General features: G+C 45.2%; 1 protein-coding gene across 11 annotated transcripts in view; it reads left to right on the top strand.

Moving 5' to 3' along the window:
* Nucleotides 1–16,735, top strand: part of LOC146050151 (KRAB domain-containing protein 5-like) — an 84,316-nt gene extending 67,581 nt beyond the window's left edge. For 9 of the 11 annotated variants that reach the window (XM_083167014.1, XM_083167012.1, XM_083167013.1 and 6 more), the window contains one exon: nucleotides 14,427–16,735. In XM_083167014.1, coding sequence (XP_083023140.1) covers nucleotides 14,427–16,120 — 1,694 coding nt within the window. In that variant the 3' untranslated portion in view covers nucleotides 16,121–16,735. Of the gene's footprint in view, nucleotides 1–14,173; nucleotides 14,288–14,426 lie in introns of all 11 variants that reach the window. The other 2 variants (XM_083167018.1, XM_083167021.1) reach the window with 2 other exon arrangements.
* Nucleotides 16,736–17,719: the final 984 nt, after the last annotated feature.

Below are 17,719 nucleotides of genomic sequence, written 5' to 3'. Positions count from 1 at the left end.
CTAGGTTCTCAATTGTATTAATTGTATGCAACCTTTATATAGATATTCCCTTTACAAGGGATAATAAGTAGCGAAATCACCAACCAGTGATGACAGAGCACAATTAACATTCCAAAAAATGGCTTCCAGTTAGTAGCTGGTAAATGAGGTATGCCCATATTGGAGATCCAGGTAAAAGCTCCAGGCCCGCCCCAGCCGTATAACTTTGTAAATATTAAAATCAAGTTCCCACTATTAACTACTGAGAACATATTTCCAACTCCAAACATTTAGTTAGCATCTGAAAGAACTGTATATCATAAATGTTAAATTGAGATCTAATAGCGTACATGACCTCTATTCAGAACTAGGTTTTATAACAGCTTTAGTCATCCTAGACCAATCATATAATATTGTTAATATGAATCAGTGACTATAATAATACCATAATGTGTATGAATGATTTATGCTAAATAGTCAGGGAATAGTTAAGATAATCATTCGACATATAGCTGTTATATAATAAGCGTCACTGTGACAACAGTCTCCCAAGGACTATTAGAACTTATAAACATTGACAGGTGAATCAGACTTGTTCAGCATCTTGGGTGAACAATGATGGGGAGGGGGCGGTTGCTTCCTCCTCCACGAGGAAGTGTTCCGCATCTGCTACGGTGCTGAAATCTTTAAAAGTATTTCCCGAAAAGATACGGAGTCTTGCTGGGAATAGTAGGGCAAATTTTTTGTTGCGTTTGGCCAGGTTGTAACAAAGCGGAGTAAATTCCTTTCTTGCTCCGACCACTTCCGCGGAGTTATCCTGGAAAATCAATCGTTTGGTTTCATTCCAAATTATGTCTCGTTGGCGTCTAAACGCTGACCATAGTGTTTCTTTATGGACAAAGTTTAAACAGCGGAATGTAACTGCTCGGGGTCTCGCTGATGGGGATTCGCGTTTGGTGCCAATCCCGGACTCCTAAGATGTCTGATAAAAGTAAAGAGCAGGGCCCTTCAATGTTTCAGGTAGGCCCACTATCCTCAAGTTATTACGACGGGAGCGGTTCTCCAGGTCGTCCAGCTTGTTGTTAATAGTGTAATGATCTTTATGTAGCTGAGCTGTCTGCACTTTGAGGTCAGAGACATCATGAAATAATTCCCCTACCCGGGTCTCATTATTCTGTACCCTTTTGGAAATCTGCTTGAGCTGTGATTTGACATCTTTAAGAGCTTGTGTAAGTTTATGAGTGTCCATTATTGGGCCCACAGTGTCCTGAATGGCTTTTACCATTGTGGCATATGTGATAGAGACTTCAGGTGTGGGGCACCACTATATCTGCCATGCTGTGATGTAAATGAGCAGACATATCCCCCTCTGGACCTACCTGGAGATCCCCCTGGGATTGCTGTTGCTGCTGGGCACGGGAGAGGTAATGTTGTGAAGCAGATGTAGATGCGCTGGTGTTTAGCTGCTTCCTGGCCGGCCAGAAATTTATCCATGGCCGAATCAGTGGTAAAGCAGGCAGGGGAGGCGAGGGGGCCCGGACCAGGAGTGTCACCACGATCAGCTCCACCTGTGTCCGTGGACGGTGTGCGGTCCGGGTGTATATGGAGCCGCCGCCGCCGCCGCATTCTCAACCCCCGGCATCAGCACACCGCACAGTATGTGTCGCAGCTTGGGGGAGTTGTGCAGGAGCTGGGGGTCACGTCTTGGCATGGGATAAGTGAGCACCGGCCGGGGCTGTCACGGAGCTCACCGAGACGCGTCCTCCTGCATCCGTGGCGGAACCGGAAGTCCTAGCAGCTTCTTTCTTAATGCTGGTTTAACAAAGCTTAAATAAACATTGGAGGAGGCTTGAGATTTGTTACTCCTATGGCGGAGAAGGCCACTGGGTCAATAATGAAGTGTTGATTTGTCGAACTGGGCTCACTTTCTTGCTCCCATGAAGGGGAAAGGGCATCGGCTTTACGATTTTGTGTCCCAGGACAGAACGGCAGCTTGACTCGGAATCTAGAAAAGAGAAGTGCCCACCTGGCTTGACGAGGCTTTAAATACTGAGCAGACTTGAGGTACAGAAGATTCTTGTGATCTGTGAATATTGTGATCTCGTGAGAAGTGCCCTCCAGAAGATATCTCCACTCTCCCAATGCCAACTTGATGGCGAGTAGCTCTTGATCATCTATGGTATAGTTACGCTCTGCGGGCAGGAATTTATGTGAGAAGAATCCACAGGGGTGAAGCTGTCCATCGGGCGCTTTCTGTGAAAGCACTGCGCCAACTCCCATAGAGGAGGCATTGACCTCTAGAACAAAGGGTAGTGTGGTGTCGGGCTGTCTCAGCACGGGAGCAGGAGTGAACCTCTGTTTTAACAGATGGAAGGTCTGGATCGCATCTGCGGATTAATTTTCTGTAGTAGTTGGCAAATCCCAGAAAACATTGGATACCCTTTCAGATTTGAAGGAATTTGTGAGAATGTGAGGCCCCCAGCAGAGAGAGCAGCAGGAGAAGTAGTGTCATAGTAGGTAATCCATGTTTCAGTAATGGCTAGGAAATGCAGGGAGTTGGAAATAAAAAGGTCATGAGTGGGAACCAGTTTGTTGCAAACAGATCTGGCATTCCAGAGGGCACAGGATAGAGGGTATGCGTTAGTGTTTGGGATGTGAATGAGATTATAAGGATTGACATAGCGTTGAGGTGGTATCGAAGGCTGGCGGAACGATGGCCGGGACATCGAAGGCTGGCGGAACGATGGCTGGGACATCGAAGGCTGGCGGAACGATGGCCGGGACATCGAAGGCTGGCGGAACGATGGCCGGGACATCGAAGGCTGGCGGAACGATGAGGTGAGTATCCTATACTTTACACCAGATCACAGGAGCTGGAATACCTGGAGAGAAGCACACTGCAGCAGAGAAAGAGAGACAACTGCTCCAACAGGAGACAATTAAAGCACTAGCATCAGTCTGTGGGCTCCCAGCATACTTATACCAACTGGAAGGCCATGATTGGCCAGGGAGGTATGACAGGGAGCTTAGACTGCAGGACAGCACACAGGACGCCGGCTGCGTCTGGACTTGAACGCAAGCACAGCCTGCGCAGACACTTAGCCGGTAAGAGAGCTTGCTGTAATACTTGGATCGTGACAGAGCCTAATGGGTGATTTTGGTGAGTCAGAAACTGTTGACCATCAGCCATTGGCAGTCATAAGTTCCAACGGGTTGGGATCGTTTGGTCGAATGCATTATGGTCGAATGTCATTACATCGAATCCATTAGGTCGAATTGCTAAAAGGTCGACATGACTCTAGGTCGACATGGGAAAAGGTCGAAATAATTCTAGGTCGAAAGGTCATTAGTTCGAAAGGTCATTAGGTCGACAAGGTCATTAGTTCGACATTGTCTAGGTCGACATGGGGTTTTTCACTGTTTTTTTACCTGAATGTCAACACAGTCGACATGGACACAGTTTAAAGTGCACTGCATCCCCTCGCATCGCTCGCTGCGCTCGCGATGCGTCGGGCACGGTGCCTCGCTACGCTCGGCACACTATTTTATTCTCCCACCACGCCCTAGTGGATGGTAGGGCATGAAATACCGCCTGTCAGCACATGTCGGCTCAAAAAACAGTGAAAAACCCCATGTCGACTTTGTGAATGTCGACCTAGACAATGTCGAACTAATGACCTTGTCGACCTAATGACCTGTCGAACTAATGACCTTTCGACCTAGAATCATTTCGACCTTTTCCCATGTCGACCTAGAGTCATGTCGACCTTTTAGCAATTCGACCTAATGGATTCGATGTAATGACATTCGACCATAATGCATTCGACCAAATGACCGCATCCCGTTCCAACCACTTCCTGACTTTTAGAGGAACCTCATACAAAGCTAGATGAACTAAGGGGGGTATTCAATCCCAGTCGAGCATGTAATTCTGTCAAGTTTTTTAATTTGTTCGACTCTAAATTCTGTTTTTCAAAGGTAGTCTATTCATTCTGACTTTTTCTCAATTTTAGAGGAGAGCTCGTCTGATTTGTGGTTTTGTTTTGCTCGCCTGTCGAGATGACCAATTGTTGAGCATATTTGGGTGAGATTTCTCAGGATATTTTCATCTGCCTATTCAATGTGGATTATTATTCAGATGCTCGACTGCTTCAAGGCAGTTTCTCTCCTTTTTTTTTACTTTTTTCAGGAGTCGTGATAGGGTACTTTTGATTTACAAATCTGCCCCACAAGCACGCCCATTCCCAAACCACAAGATTTTTTGTTTATGCAACTCTTCTCAGCTCAAATTGAAAATTTATTGAATACTTTCATTCCACGATTTACCTTAAAAAAGTGATTCAAATGTTGTTTAATTGCAAAGCATACTGTACTTCAGATTTCCAAAGTATGTTGCTGGAGCATCTATTTCAGTAGCCTTCTATAAGTTTGCTTGAGGATTACCTGATATTATAAAACAGAGTTTATGAACAGTGTAGTTGTTTAAGGAATGGCACAGTACATACTGTATGTATCTCGAGAGTAGCTTCAATTCCTTTTACCCCTTATACATTTAGACGCTATTGTAATACTAACTTTACTGTACAGTTCATACGGCCTTATTGCTTTAAATGGTGCTTTTTCTAACTTTAGTCTTTCCTTTGAAAATGTTGTCTGTCTAGATATTTAGGTACTTGTGGAGTATCACGTCTCCCATCGCATGCCATATGTAGAGGCATGAGATGGCATGCGATGAGATGCGATTTTTACAGGTTTTTTTAGCTTTTTTTTTTCAAAAATCGCATCGCATGTGATGCGAGCGCATGCATTTTGCACTGAAATGCATTGAAATGTGTAGCAAACATGTTAAATGCCCCCAAATGTCATTTTTCAGAGTGTACCAACCCCACTATCAGGTACGTGTCCTCGCGGGCTCGCTGCGCTCGCCACGCTTCGGGTTGGCGTTGATAGTGGGGGTGGTACACTCTGAAAATGACATTTGGGGGCATTTAACATGTTTGCTACACATTTCAATGCATTTGGATGCATTTCAGTGCAAAATCGCATGCCATAGCATCGCATGCAATTTGCTCGCATCGCATGCGATTTGATCGCATCGCATGCGATTTGATCGCATGCAATGCGATTTGATCGCATGCAATGCGATTTTTTTAGCATGCGATGGACATCGTGGGAGCCGTGATACTCCACAAGTACCGATTTTTACTGCCTGTGTATTTTGAATCCATTTTTTTAAGCTATGTATTTATGAGGCAATGTGAATGGACCAATCACCTCACTTAGGTCCCTTTTATCCATGCAGGGTCAGATTATCCCATGATGCTTTGTTGTTGCCATATTTTGTTTACTTCACCCACAATGCAATGGGTTTATAAAGTATCTGTCGAGACGGAAAGGTGAGATCGGCATGCCTACAGCTCGCCTCATTGGTCAAATGTTGACCAGAGGAGTCACTGATGATTTACGCTTTGAATAGGTGGAAACTCAAATTGTAGAGGTGCATTTTGGCTGTAGAGAAAAACTCGACTATTCGGACTATTTCTGGTGGGATTAAATACCCCCCTTACCCTTGTGATAAAATGGAGAATGATTATCTACCAACCAACAGGCTCCGGTCATTTTTCAAGCACATTCTTTTACAAGGCAGGATCTGATTCACTCTTCACTTTTAATCACTTTTCAACTTAACTGTTCAAGGCTTTGTACATCTGCCCCTGGAAAACCATTAGATTTTATTTGTTATTGCATTATATTATAGTAAGCATTCCAATAATGTAACTTTGGCAGTAAAATCAGTTGCACATCCAATTAATTGTTACATAATCCTACTAATTATGTATTGTTCAAGCACAGTGAGGTCTGGGTGAGGCCCACCCCAATCTTCAAAGCTCCCATTGATTGCCTGATTTTTAAGAAATCTCTTTTCTCCTCCTCCAGTTCTGTGTGGATGCACAGAACACCTTCCTACTGTCAGCACCTGGAGCCGGGTGATAGGGGTACAGTCTGTTTCAATTTATTTCCATCTCATATCTCACTCCTGGGGATTAAAGAGATGGAGAGAGAGTGACAGATGGGGTAGGAGTTTGAAGGACAGAGATGAGAAAGGGGAGGGAATCTCTAACTCAAGCCACAATAACTGGGTCATCCAGGGAATGAAAGTACAAATTGCTAATCTTGTATATGGTCAGCTAACTAATTATTGGGCAGTATTCAATGCTCTTTATTCTCTGTTGTTTTTGGCGAACAGGGCTGATTTTTGGCGTATTTAACGCTCCCTGTTCGCCAAAAGTGAACAGCAAGTGTTAGCCTGTTCCCAGTTTTATAGTCGCCGCTATTCACTTTTGTTTTTCTATGGGAAATTTAGCATAGTTCACCAAAAGTGTGATCAATGCTAAAATGGAGAAATGGTTGCTTTTATTTTTTTGGTGAAGTCCGCCATTTTGCTATTGACATCTTTTTTTAGGTGAACTGAAATTTGTACTTCTAAAATAAGTTTGTTTTTTTTATAAAAAAATTTTTGGTGTGTACAATTTATTGATTCTTTTATTTCTTTACAAGCGCAATATTAATATATATATATATATATATTTTTTTTTTTTTTTTGCTGTAATTTTATTTCACTGCCAGTTTTCATGAATAACGCACTGCTGATAACTGTTTTGACAATGCAGTTTCAACAACAGATCCCAATATTGGCAGTTGGTTTTCTTAATGCACTACCTTCAAAACAACTGGACAGACAGCTGCTAGCATAGGAAAAGCAGCTTAGTAAATACTTTGGTACTCTTTACCTAGAACGGCGCCCATCGCGGTGGTTGCTGGTACATCGCATGCCGTTATGTCACATACGATGCGACCGATGCAATCAACGTTTTCATGTAGTATTTCTATATTTCATTGAAATACCGTCGGTCGCATCGTGCACAACCAAAACAGCCGCGATGCGAAGGGTGCGATTTCAACTATTTTGCATAGGGAACAATGTTAAATTCCCTTCAGATCACAGTGGGAACGATTTCGGTTCTCTTAAATAGCCCACAGACCAGGAGCAATGTAAAATAGGCCACATTCCACAAATTTTATTGAATAACCACAAAGAAGTGTGAAATGGGGCCCTCCAACATTGCCAACGCCACCACACTATCAACTTCAACCCGAAGCGCGGCGAGCGTAGCGGTACGCGTCCTCTGGCCTTTTCATACCCCCACTATCCACGTCGGTGTGGAGTTGAGAATAGAAAGTGTGGCGAGCGCAGCGAGCCCCACGACGGGACGCGAATACCTTCACAGGTATCCGTGTCCCCTGGCGGCTTAACAGGTATCCGCGTCCCCTCGCGGGGCTCGCTGCGCTCGCCACGCTTCGGGCTATTCTCAACTCCACGCCGACGTGGATAGTGGGGGTATGAAAAGGTCGGAGGACGCGTACCGCCGCCCCTTGCGGCCACGATGAAAAAAATACTGTAATCGCAGGCATTGCACGCATCGCATGCATCTCGGACCGCACAAACACATTCGATGCCTGCCATGCTTGCCATTTGCGGACCGATAGCCGCGATGTACATCGTGGGCGCCGTTCTAGGTAAAGAGTACCAATACTTTTGATCTGACCTGATAGGGAAAGAAAGCTCAGTAGAACTGATGGCATGGACAGACCAATGGTATGTAGGCTGGCTGGGAGCAGAATATTTGTTTTGTTGCTGAATAATCAGTTTGCTAGTCATCTGACCTCCGGCTCCTGGTCTCTGCAGCCCCAGCTCTGACATCTACTAATAATCCCCGCACTGAAGCAACAGTACAGGAGCAAGTAGTGTTCCCGTGCTATTGCTTTTTCAGTGCAGTGATTATTAGTAGATGTAAGCGCTGGGGCTGCCGAGACCAGGAGCCGGGGTTTTCTGCTGCTGCTGGTCCCAGTCCGGAAGCGCCTGGCCAGGGGTATCTGGACCAGTAGCAGCAAACCTCTGGCTCCTACATTGTGTGCTTTTGGGAGGCAATGCCGCCGGTAGCAGGGCAGGCTGTTGGAGGGAGGGTAGCGGACACATGCCGGATTCGGGTATGTTCGCCGTCAGGGGCTCGCATTGAATAGGGTGAGAGGGAGGGCTGGCGGCGGACAGAGCAGACTGGAGAAGTACAGCATATCCAAAACAGCGGATGCTGCCCTGCTCTAGCCATGTAGTTGAATTCTGCTCATTAACTTGGGATGTCCTACACAAGCCAGGTTTATATAAACCAACGTGCTTTATGCTGTATAACTTTTAATTATATTGCAAATAATAATCAAAGATGCTGCACTGTAGCCCATGGTGATTTTTTTTCTCTTATATTCATATGGGATACAGGCAGTCGTCAAAGACGATGGGGAAAAGAGGGTATCCGCAGGAGAAGGCACATATAAAACGTTACACTGGGTGTACTGGCTCTTCCCCTCTGCTCCCCTCCCATCTAGCCAGTTTAAGAAAATATGCCTCAGGAGAAGCACACAGCAGGAAGAGCTCCAGAAAGTTTTTCTACAGATTATTTTCTTTATTATTTTGGGACTGCTGTTTTGGATTTAACAGCAATCCTGCGTTGTGGGAGACTAGGGGAAGGGTTCAGCTGCAGGCCATTCATGGAACCGAGCTGTCCCTGCCACAGGACCACTGTCCTGCGTGGGTGATAGTACCGTGGGCATTGCACTGCAGCACGCACACCCCTGGCATGCTGCACACCCTGAGTCCAGTCTGAAGACGTCGTGTGGTGAGTACAACCCCGGGGTCCCCCGCCGTGGGGTCCCCGGGTTACTGTGTGGCAAGATGGTGGCAGCGGCAACGGCGGTGTGCCTGCACAGGGACCGCGCAGCCCCCTGCCCACACTGGTACAGGGTACTGCCTCTGTACATGCCAGGGCAGTTTACCAACGTTTTGGACATTTTTCAATGTCAGTCCCAGTATAAATATACAGGTAAGCTCCGGCACCATTACGCTGGGCGGAACTTACCCAGAGCGGGACCAGAGCTCTGCAAGGGCACCAAAACCTGCTTCCTGCTTTTCCCCTGGCTGCTGGAAACGCCATTGTACTGCTCCAGACACTCCTCAGCGGTGTGGGACAGAGGGAATCTGCAGCAGCGACAGCATCAGGTTTCAGCGCTTGTGTACCTTGTGCACTTGCCTGTATACATCTTAAAGTACTGTTTAACTATACTGTGTTGCCAGCTCTTAAGGCCCCCAAACATTTGTCCGACTTGTCCTAAGGACAAGTCGGGCCTGATTTCCCCCTGCAGCTCCCCGGGAGGGGGACACACAATTTTGCACTTGATGTGCCAAGTTTTGCAAATGATACATCGCATGCGATGTATCATTTGCAACTCCCGGGGAGCTGCAATGTGGAGCGAGCAGGGGGGCCGGGGACATCGAGGTGGCGGGCGGGGGATGCTGCAAGGCGGCTGGGGGGACGGACGCACGCTGCTAGTAGTGCGGACGCTACGGGGGACAAAGGCTGCAGTAACATAGAGCCGGGCGGGGGGAGCCGGGAGCTGTCAGTACTGAAAAAAAAAAAAAAAAGCCCATACAATGAATGGGCAGCCTGTGATTGGCTGAGCGCTCTCTCAGCCAATTGCTGGGCTTTTGTATGGGCTTTTTTTTTTTCAGTGCTGACAGCTCCCGGCTCCCCCTGCCTGGCTCTATGTCACTGCCGCCTGTGTCCCCCGCAGCGTCCGCACTACTAATTGCGGCGTGTCCCCCCCCTACCCGGACGGAGCATGACAGCTCCCTGCTCCGGCTCCCCCTGCCGCCCCCCTCCCTCGCCGGCGTCTCCCGCCCCCCTCCCTCGCCGGCGTCCTCAGAGTCCCGACTCTGACCCCATGCGCACGGGACCGCGCATCGGGTCGGACCAGGTGTCAAAACCTGCGATTTGGTCCGATTTCACTGCCCGATCCATCTGGATCGGGTGAAATCGGGGCCAAATCGCAAAGTGTATGGCGGCCTTTACAATTAGAGAGCTAAGGTTGTGGTGTATTGGTCCCCTCCATTACTCTCTGTACACTACCCCACTGGCTTGTTAAGCTATAAACTTATACAGATAGTACTGCACATAGTGATTTTTTTCTTATTCACACTGTCTATATCCACTGTGATTGATTTTGTGTGTGTGTGTGTGTGTGTGTGTGGTTGATTTGTCACAACGGTGAGAAAGCTTACTTGTATGGTGTTCAGTGATAAGTTTGTGCTTGCTTCTTCCTCACAAGTTACTTTTGGTCCATGCATGTCCCCTCAGAGTAGTGAGGTACCCCCACAGCTTGCAGGGGAAGTGGGACCATTTGTCTACAGCAAAAAGATAGACAACCAAAAGGTTGACCTGCCATTAGGTTGACACTGCCATTAGGTTGACACTGCCATTAGGTTGACACTGCCATTAGGTCGACATGGGTTTTTTCACTGTTTTTTTTTTGCCCAAATGTCGACACATTGGACATGGACACAGTTTGAAGTGAACCCAGCCCCTCGCTTCGCTTGCAATGCATCGGGCATGGTGCCTCGCTGCGCTCGGCACTTTATTTTATTCTCACACCACGCCCTAGTGGATGGTAGGGCATGAAATACCGCCTGTCGGCACGTCAGCTCAAAAAACAGTGAAAAATCCCATGTCGACCTTTTGGCAGTGTCGACCTTTTGGCATGTTTAACTAATGGTGTCTACCTAATGGTTTTGTATCTTTTTGCTGTAGACAAATAGTCTGGATACCCTTGCAGGGCAGCAAACAAGCACACAGGACAGCTCACAGGAGTCAGCTTGGGCAGCAGGGATTAAATCCATGCTGGAGACTGTGTCTACACAGTTAGCTACCACTACCGCACAAACCCAGAGGGTGCAGAGAGAGCTTGCTATCTTGTCTGCTAGAGTTGATATAATAACTCCTATTCCTGGGTTGTCTCGTAAGAGAGGTGCACCCTCCCAAACCCCTGAGTCTGATGCGGAGGGGGGGGGGGAGGATGAAGAAGCGGAGGAGGATGGTGAGGAGAATGACAGTACTTCCCAGTCATTACTCCAGGCTACTGAGCCATTAATCATGGCAATCAGGGAGGTGCTTGACCTTCATTTAGCTAGCTGAATCCTCTGAGGGGGATTCTTTCTTTGCCACTCAGAAAAAGCAGCAGGTTTATTTTCCTGAGCAGACTGACTTGGAGAATACACTTAAGTCAGCGTGGAAGAGACTGAGGTTTAAGGTCTCTAAAAGATTTAAATCCACTTTTCCGTTTGATCCTACGGGGAGGAAAGTGTGGGAAGAACCACCTGCGGTGGATTCCTCAGTGTCTCAGTTAGCAAAAAAAATGGTGCTCCCGGTGCCTGGGTCTTCCTCTCTGAAAGACGCTACAGACAGGAAGGTTGAAAACACCCTTAAGTCCATTTTCACTGCTAGTGGGGCGTGCCAACGTCCAGTGTTAGCAAGTTGTTACATGGCAAAGTCTATATTCACGTGGGCCTCCCAGATTCAGGAGGACCTATTGGGTGATATGACAGTGGCGCAGGTGTCTGAAAAATTACACAACATTCAGGACACAGCTAAAATTTTGTGTGAGATGATGGAGTTAGGGGCCATTAACGGCCCCTCTGGCTCCGGCAATGGGTGGCCAACGCTGACTCCAAACGCAGTTTAGAAAACCTTCCCTTCATGGATGAACAGTTGTTTGGCATCGATTTGGATGATTTAATTTCTAAAGCCACTGCAGGGAAGTCCACCTTCCTTCCCTCAACCCCACAGGCACCCAAGCATCCTTTTCCTAGTCACACCCAGCACTCCTTTCGGACCGGTAAATTCCGCCCAAAAGCCAGGGGTGGTTCAAATGCAAATAGAGGCTCCCGGGGTAAGTTCAGGTAGCCATCTTCTTCAGCCACTACAGAGCGGCCATCTGGGGCAGCTGCAAGTAAACCTGCAGCATGACGGTGGGGCTCCACCACTAGCTCCGGTCGAGGTGGGTGCCTGACTGGCATTCTTCGGCCCTTTTTTTTTGTAAGCCTCGTGCCTAAATTCTTGGGTACGGCGTCTTATTTTGCACGGCTACAAGCTGGAGTTTGCAAAACAACCACCTCACAGATTTTTCAAATCAGGCCTTCCAGCGTCACCAGTGGATTGACTGGTATTGCAGCAAGCAATTCAAAGACTGGTGCTGTCCAAGGTAATAACCCCACTCCCTCCCCTGGAAAGGGGGCGGGGTTATTACTCAAATCTATTTGTAGTCCCAAAACTAGGCGGTTCAGTTTGCCCTATTCTGAACCTAAAATCCCTGAACCCATTCTTGACTGTACCAAATTAAAAATGGAGTCCTTGCGGGCCGTCATAGCAGCGCTGGAGGAAGGGGAGTTCTTGGCATCCTTGGATGTGAAGGATGCCTACCTTCACATCCCAATTTGGCCGCCTCATCAGAGGTTCCTGAGGTTTGCGTTGCAGAACGATCACTAGCAGTTCCGAGTGCTACCGTTCGGACTGTCCTCAGCCCTCAGTATATTCACCAAGGTGATGGCGGAGATGATGATTGTTCTCAGAAAACAAGGGATCTGTGTCATACCGTACTTGAATGACCTGCTTGTGAAAGCTCGGTCGTCAGAGGACTTACAGGTGGCTTTGCAGATTACCATGCGGACCCTCTAAGGTCACGGATGGCTCCTGAATTTGTCAAAGTTCTCTGATCCCTTCACAGAGACTCCTGTTCCTTAAGGAAGGTGTTGGACACGGTTCTCATGAAAGTGTTCCTTCCAGAAGAAAAGATTGCGGCCATTCAGCAACTTGTCACAGACCTGCTGGGGAGTCCCCAGGTCTCGGTGCATCAGTGCATTTTCCAGTCAAATTTAAAACTTTGCGCTAAGGAGTATTTTAAGCATCAAGGTGAAGATCTAAGACCTATGTTTTGGAAGCATTGTTACTTGTTTCCTAGCACGGCCACCCCGATTTGCATCGGGGTGGTCGTGTCGGAAAAATCGCGTTGGTCGCATCGCATGCGACGCGACCGACCAGATTTTTACAGTGAATCAAATGTTGGATTCAATATAAAATATTCCCCAGACCCCCAATTTTACCCCCTCAACGCCGCCACCCCACGATTTACGCCAACCCGAAGCGTAGCGAGCGCAGCGAGCGGCGGCGGTGCGCGTCCTCCGACCTTTCCATTCCCCTACTATCCATGTCGGCGTGGAGTTGAGATATAAAGTGTGGCGAGCCACTGAGCCCGAAGCGTGGCTAGCCCCGTGAGGGGACGCGTATAACTTCACAGGTATTCGCGTCCCCTCGCGGGGCTCGCCACGCTTCGGGCTCGGTGGCTCGCTGCGCTCGCCACACTTTATATTCTCAACTCCTCGCCGACGTGGATAGTAGGGGTATGAAAAGGTCGGAGGACGCGCACCGCCGCCCCTCGTGGGGCTCGCTGCGCTCCCCACGCTTCACGCTCGCCACACTTTATATTCCTAGGGAGAGGAATTAAAGGATTTGAGATAGTGAGTAAAATGTCAACCGGCATATAGAGAGATTTTAAACACCACAGTGCCTATTGTAATGCCTGAGATATCAAGGCTAGCCCGAATCCTGGAGGCAAGGGGTTCGATCAATAGAGCGAATATCAAGGGTGATTGGGGACACCTTTGTCTCGTGCCATTCTTTATTGGGAAGGGCTATTACTCCATTCACCAAGACATATGCAATAGGATTAAGTGACTTGATGCCTGAAAGACCGAAGTGTTGAAGAATTTGATCCATTTATTGCCACGATATGTGATTGAACGCCTTTTCGGTGTCTTAGCCCATTATTAGAGAAGGGATTTTTTGTGAATCTGAAAAGTGAATGGTATCAATCGGCCTTCTGATATTATCAAATGCTTTTCTACCAGGTATAAATCTGACCTGGTCTGGATGGACCAAAGAGGAAATCACCCTGGTATAGTAAGTCTATTTGTCAGGATTTTTGCTAATAATTTTAAAACCGGAAGCAATAGCGAAATTGGGCATTAGCTACCACACACTGTGGGATCACATCCAGGCTTCGGAATAATGACAATTTCGCCTTTCATAGTAGAGCTATCAAAGGGGCTACCTGTTAAGATTGCATTGAAGAATCCTTCAGCATTGGGACCAGTATTCTACTAAATTTCTTATAATGAATGGCAGGCAAGCCATCTGTCCCAGGCGCTGAAGTACCTTTTTAAGCGACCTAATCGTGAGCTCTATTTCTTCAGTAGTTATATCTGTATTCAGGGACTGAAGCTGTACTTTGGAGAGGGCAGGAAGGGAATAACTTGAAAGAAATCCATCAATACAATCGTTAAGTGCCATATTATCCTCTGAGGAAGGTAAGTTATATAAAGAATGATAAAATTCTTTGGAACTCTAAACAATCTCTTCAGACGGTCATAGGTTAGTTTGTATTGAGAATTTCTTCCTCAATAATGTTTTTTATTATTTATATATAATATTTTTTTTTTTGTGCAGTTTATTGGATGAAGAATGACACAGAAGATTTTCAGACTGAGTGGCTTAGTATTACAGCCCAAAGAGAGAACACTGATTTGCTTAAAAGACCATTCCAAGCAGAAAGTCTTGTAGTGTCAAAAAGGCAGAAAAAGGCCTCTGCTCTATACATAGGTATAGTAAAAGATGAACCAGAGGAGAATCCAATATCTGGCCACATCAGCAACATAGATGTCAAAAACAGTGATCCATATCAGACCTCATTTGCAGGATCTATTGCTTTGCTTAATAGACGCATAAAGAATGAATCTTGTCTCAACATGGAGCAAAAAGAACCAAACAATGTGTATAATACCCAAACATGGGCACAGCAAATTAAATGTACTATGCAAAGCAGTAGCATGCCAGGTCACATACCTAGAAGCCAGCAAACTAACCTGTTCACTAGGCACACTGCTAAAAATTTTGAGTCTGCTACAAACCCCTCCCTAATGGCTGGTTATTCGGGAGACTCATTGTTTAAGAATCTGTCCAAATTATCTAAACGAAAGAGAAGTAATTTCCAGAATATAAAGGATATAAAGTATGAGTGCGCTCAACAACCTACTGTGAAACATCCACACAGAAAACGCTTTTATAATTTCTTAAAACATATGCGATTTCTGATTAACACCCACAAGAAATGGGAATGTAACAAATGTGGGAAGTGTTACATGTCCAAATACCATTTTCTGTTGCACAGAAAACTGTACAAAATGAATAAGCCACAATGTAGATCTGTTCTAGGAAAAGCGTTTTCCTGTGACAAATGCAAGAAAGTATATAAAAGTAGGTACAATTTAATGTTACACACTACAGTACACACAGCTGGTATGACCAGGACCAGAGGCGACTATGGGGAAAAAATGTGTAACAACAGTTCAGCAATTTTAAAACACAGAGCAATGTGCATAAAAAAGATGACATATGGTTGTGATAAATGTATGTCCACTTTCCCCAGTAAGGCTTTGTTAGATTGTCATCTCCGTATCCATTCAGTGCACAATTATCCCTGTGAAATATGTGAGCAGTTCTTTGACCAACAAAGTGAATTAAAGTCACACATGAGAACAAACCATGGAGAAAAGCACCACCTGTGCCCGGAGTGTGGGAAGTTTTTTAGCAGGAAATCACAAGTCCGTTTACATCAGCAAATCCACTCAGGACTTAAGCCTTTCACTTGTGGTGAATGTGGAAGAAGCTTTGCTCTAAAACACAATCTTAAAGCGCATGAGAAAATACACACAGGGGAGAAACCATTTTCCTGTTCTGAATGTGGTAAAGATTTTGGCAGGAAATCTCAACTTGTCAGACATTTTCGAACCCACACCGGAGAAAAACCCTATTTCTGCTCCACTTGTGGGAAGAGTTTTTCAGTGAAATGCACTCTTGCTACACATTTAAAGAGCCACACAAGAGAGAATCTATACAGGTGTAACATTTGTATGAAAGGTTATTCAACGCGCTCGCAATTAAGTAGACATGCTGCTGTCCATGAGAAACCAGTAGTTCATCGATGCAGTACCTGTGGGAAGAAAGAAGGCGTAGATTGCACTCTAATCTTACGGAAAGTGTTTCCAAATGAGGCGGAACGACACGTTTGCACTCTGTGTGAGCAGCTATATTTTATTCCTTTTGAAAATATAATGGCAATTAATGATCTAAACTCTTTCTGAATATTGTTGGGTGTGTTTTTGACAATTATGAGACTCTAATCTACCTGAAGTATAATGAGGGAACCTTTTACATCAAAAACTTGCAATAAAGTCTGCATAACATTATGGGAATAACATGTTTTGTATTTTCACCATTAATGTGAAATTGTTTCAATTAAGTGCAAATTTCTTGATGAGTTGGATTTTTAGACCTTGCTATGACAGTTTCATATTTCACACCCATAACATTTATTTAGGTATTTGTATATTCTCTTTGCAAGGAATTTTTCTTTTGTCCTTCAGGCTAGTGCTTTAGGGCCTGATTTCAGACCTGATTGCTGCTGTGCAAAATTGCAGGGGCCTGCATTCAAATAGATGCCACTCTTTGCAAGTCTGCAAAAGACTTGCGAATGGACCTCTGATTGTCTGCCAGCTGCAAATCCATACATAACTTATTTACCATCAAATGGTTTTCAGTCTGCAAGTGTGCGAAAGAATCAGGCTGATCTAGGCTGGTGCTGACATCACGGGCCCTCCCTGAAAATGCCTTGGCATGCCTGTGTTTTTCTGGACACTCTGATGACAAAGAGAGGAAGAGTATGAAAGAAAACTCTCTTTTTGGGGGCACTCTTAGATCACAGAAAAATTATGTCTTAACTGTATAAGAGCAAATTTTATTAGGTATACATTAAAAAAATGGAGTCTTTGTTACCCATTAGATAAAAAAATTCACTGCAAAAATATAAGATTATTTGTATTATATTATTTGATAAATAATATAACAGGCAGGTCTATCTAGTGCTTGGAGATGGTCCCTGTCAGTTTGCAAATAGTGTGATCCTCATTTATCCTGTTATATATCCCATAGTCTTATTATATGGAATTTTAAATCATAGGTCACTTTGAAAGAACCATCTTAGTCTCCAAGCAAGCTAGAACATAAGAATAGAAATAAACAGCCATTTTAAGCAGTATATACAATGAAGGGTTAATATACCATATGCTGAAATTCTATTTATGAGAGGATTATTGCAGGGTCAAGGCTAACCTTTTAATATACACAGTGGGAGTAATCCGAGTCTCCTATAGTAGCACTGTGTTAGCCTAGGTTAAAAGTGGGGTTGGGGGAGGGTAGTTGCAAGCCCCAATGGAATAGCTGCATCCTGCAGTGAATCGGCTATAGGAAGCAAATGATAAACTACAAGTGCCAAGCAGGGAGATATATACTAGAATCCATTGGACTGGTATTTCTATTCTTATGTTCTAGCTTGCTTGGAGACTAAGATGGTTCTTTCAAAGTAACCTATGATTTCAAATTCCATATAATAAGACTATGGGATATATAACAGGATAAACGAGGATCACACTATTTTCAAACTGACGGGAACCATCTCCAAGCACTAGATAGACCTGCCTATTATATTATATATCAAATAATATAATACCAAAAATCTTATATTTTTGCAGTGACTTTTGTTATCTAATTGGTAACAAGGACTCCATTTAATGTATACCTAATAAAATTTGCTTATACAGTTAAGATATAATTTTTCTGTGATATAAGAGTGCCCCCAAAAAGAGTTTTATTTCATTCTCTTCCTTTCTTGGTCATCACAAATA

The sequence above is a fragment of the Crinia signifera genome, chromosome 12, assembly GCF_055691185.1.
Source record: "Crinia signifera chromosome 12, ASM5569118v1, whole genome shotgun sequence".
Lineage (NCBI taxonomy): Eukaryota > Metazoa > Chordata > Amphibia > Anura > Myobatrachidae > Crinia > Crinia signifera.
The sequence above is the reverse complement of the archived record's forward strand: the minus strand, read 5'-3'. Positions and strand labels throughout refer to the sequence as shown.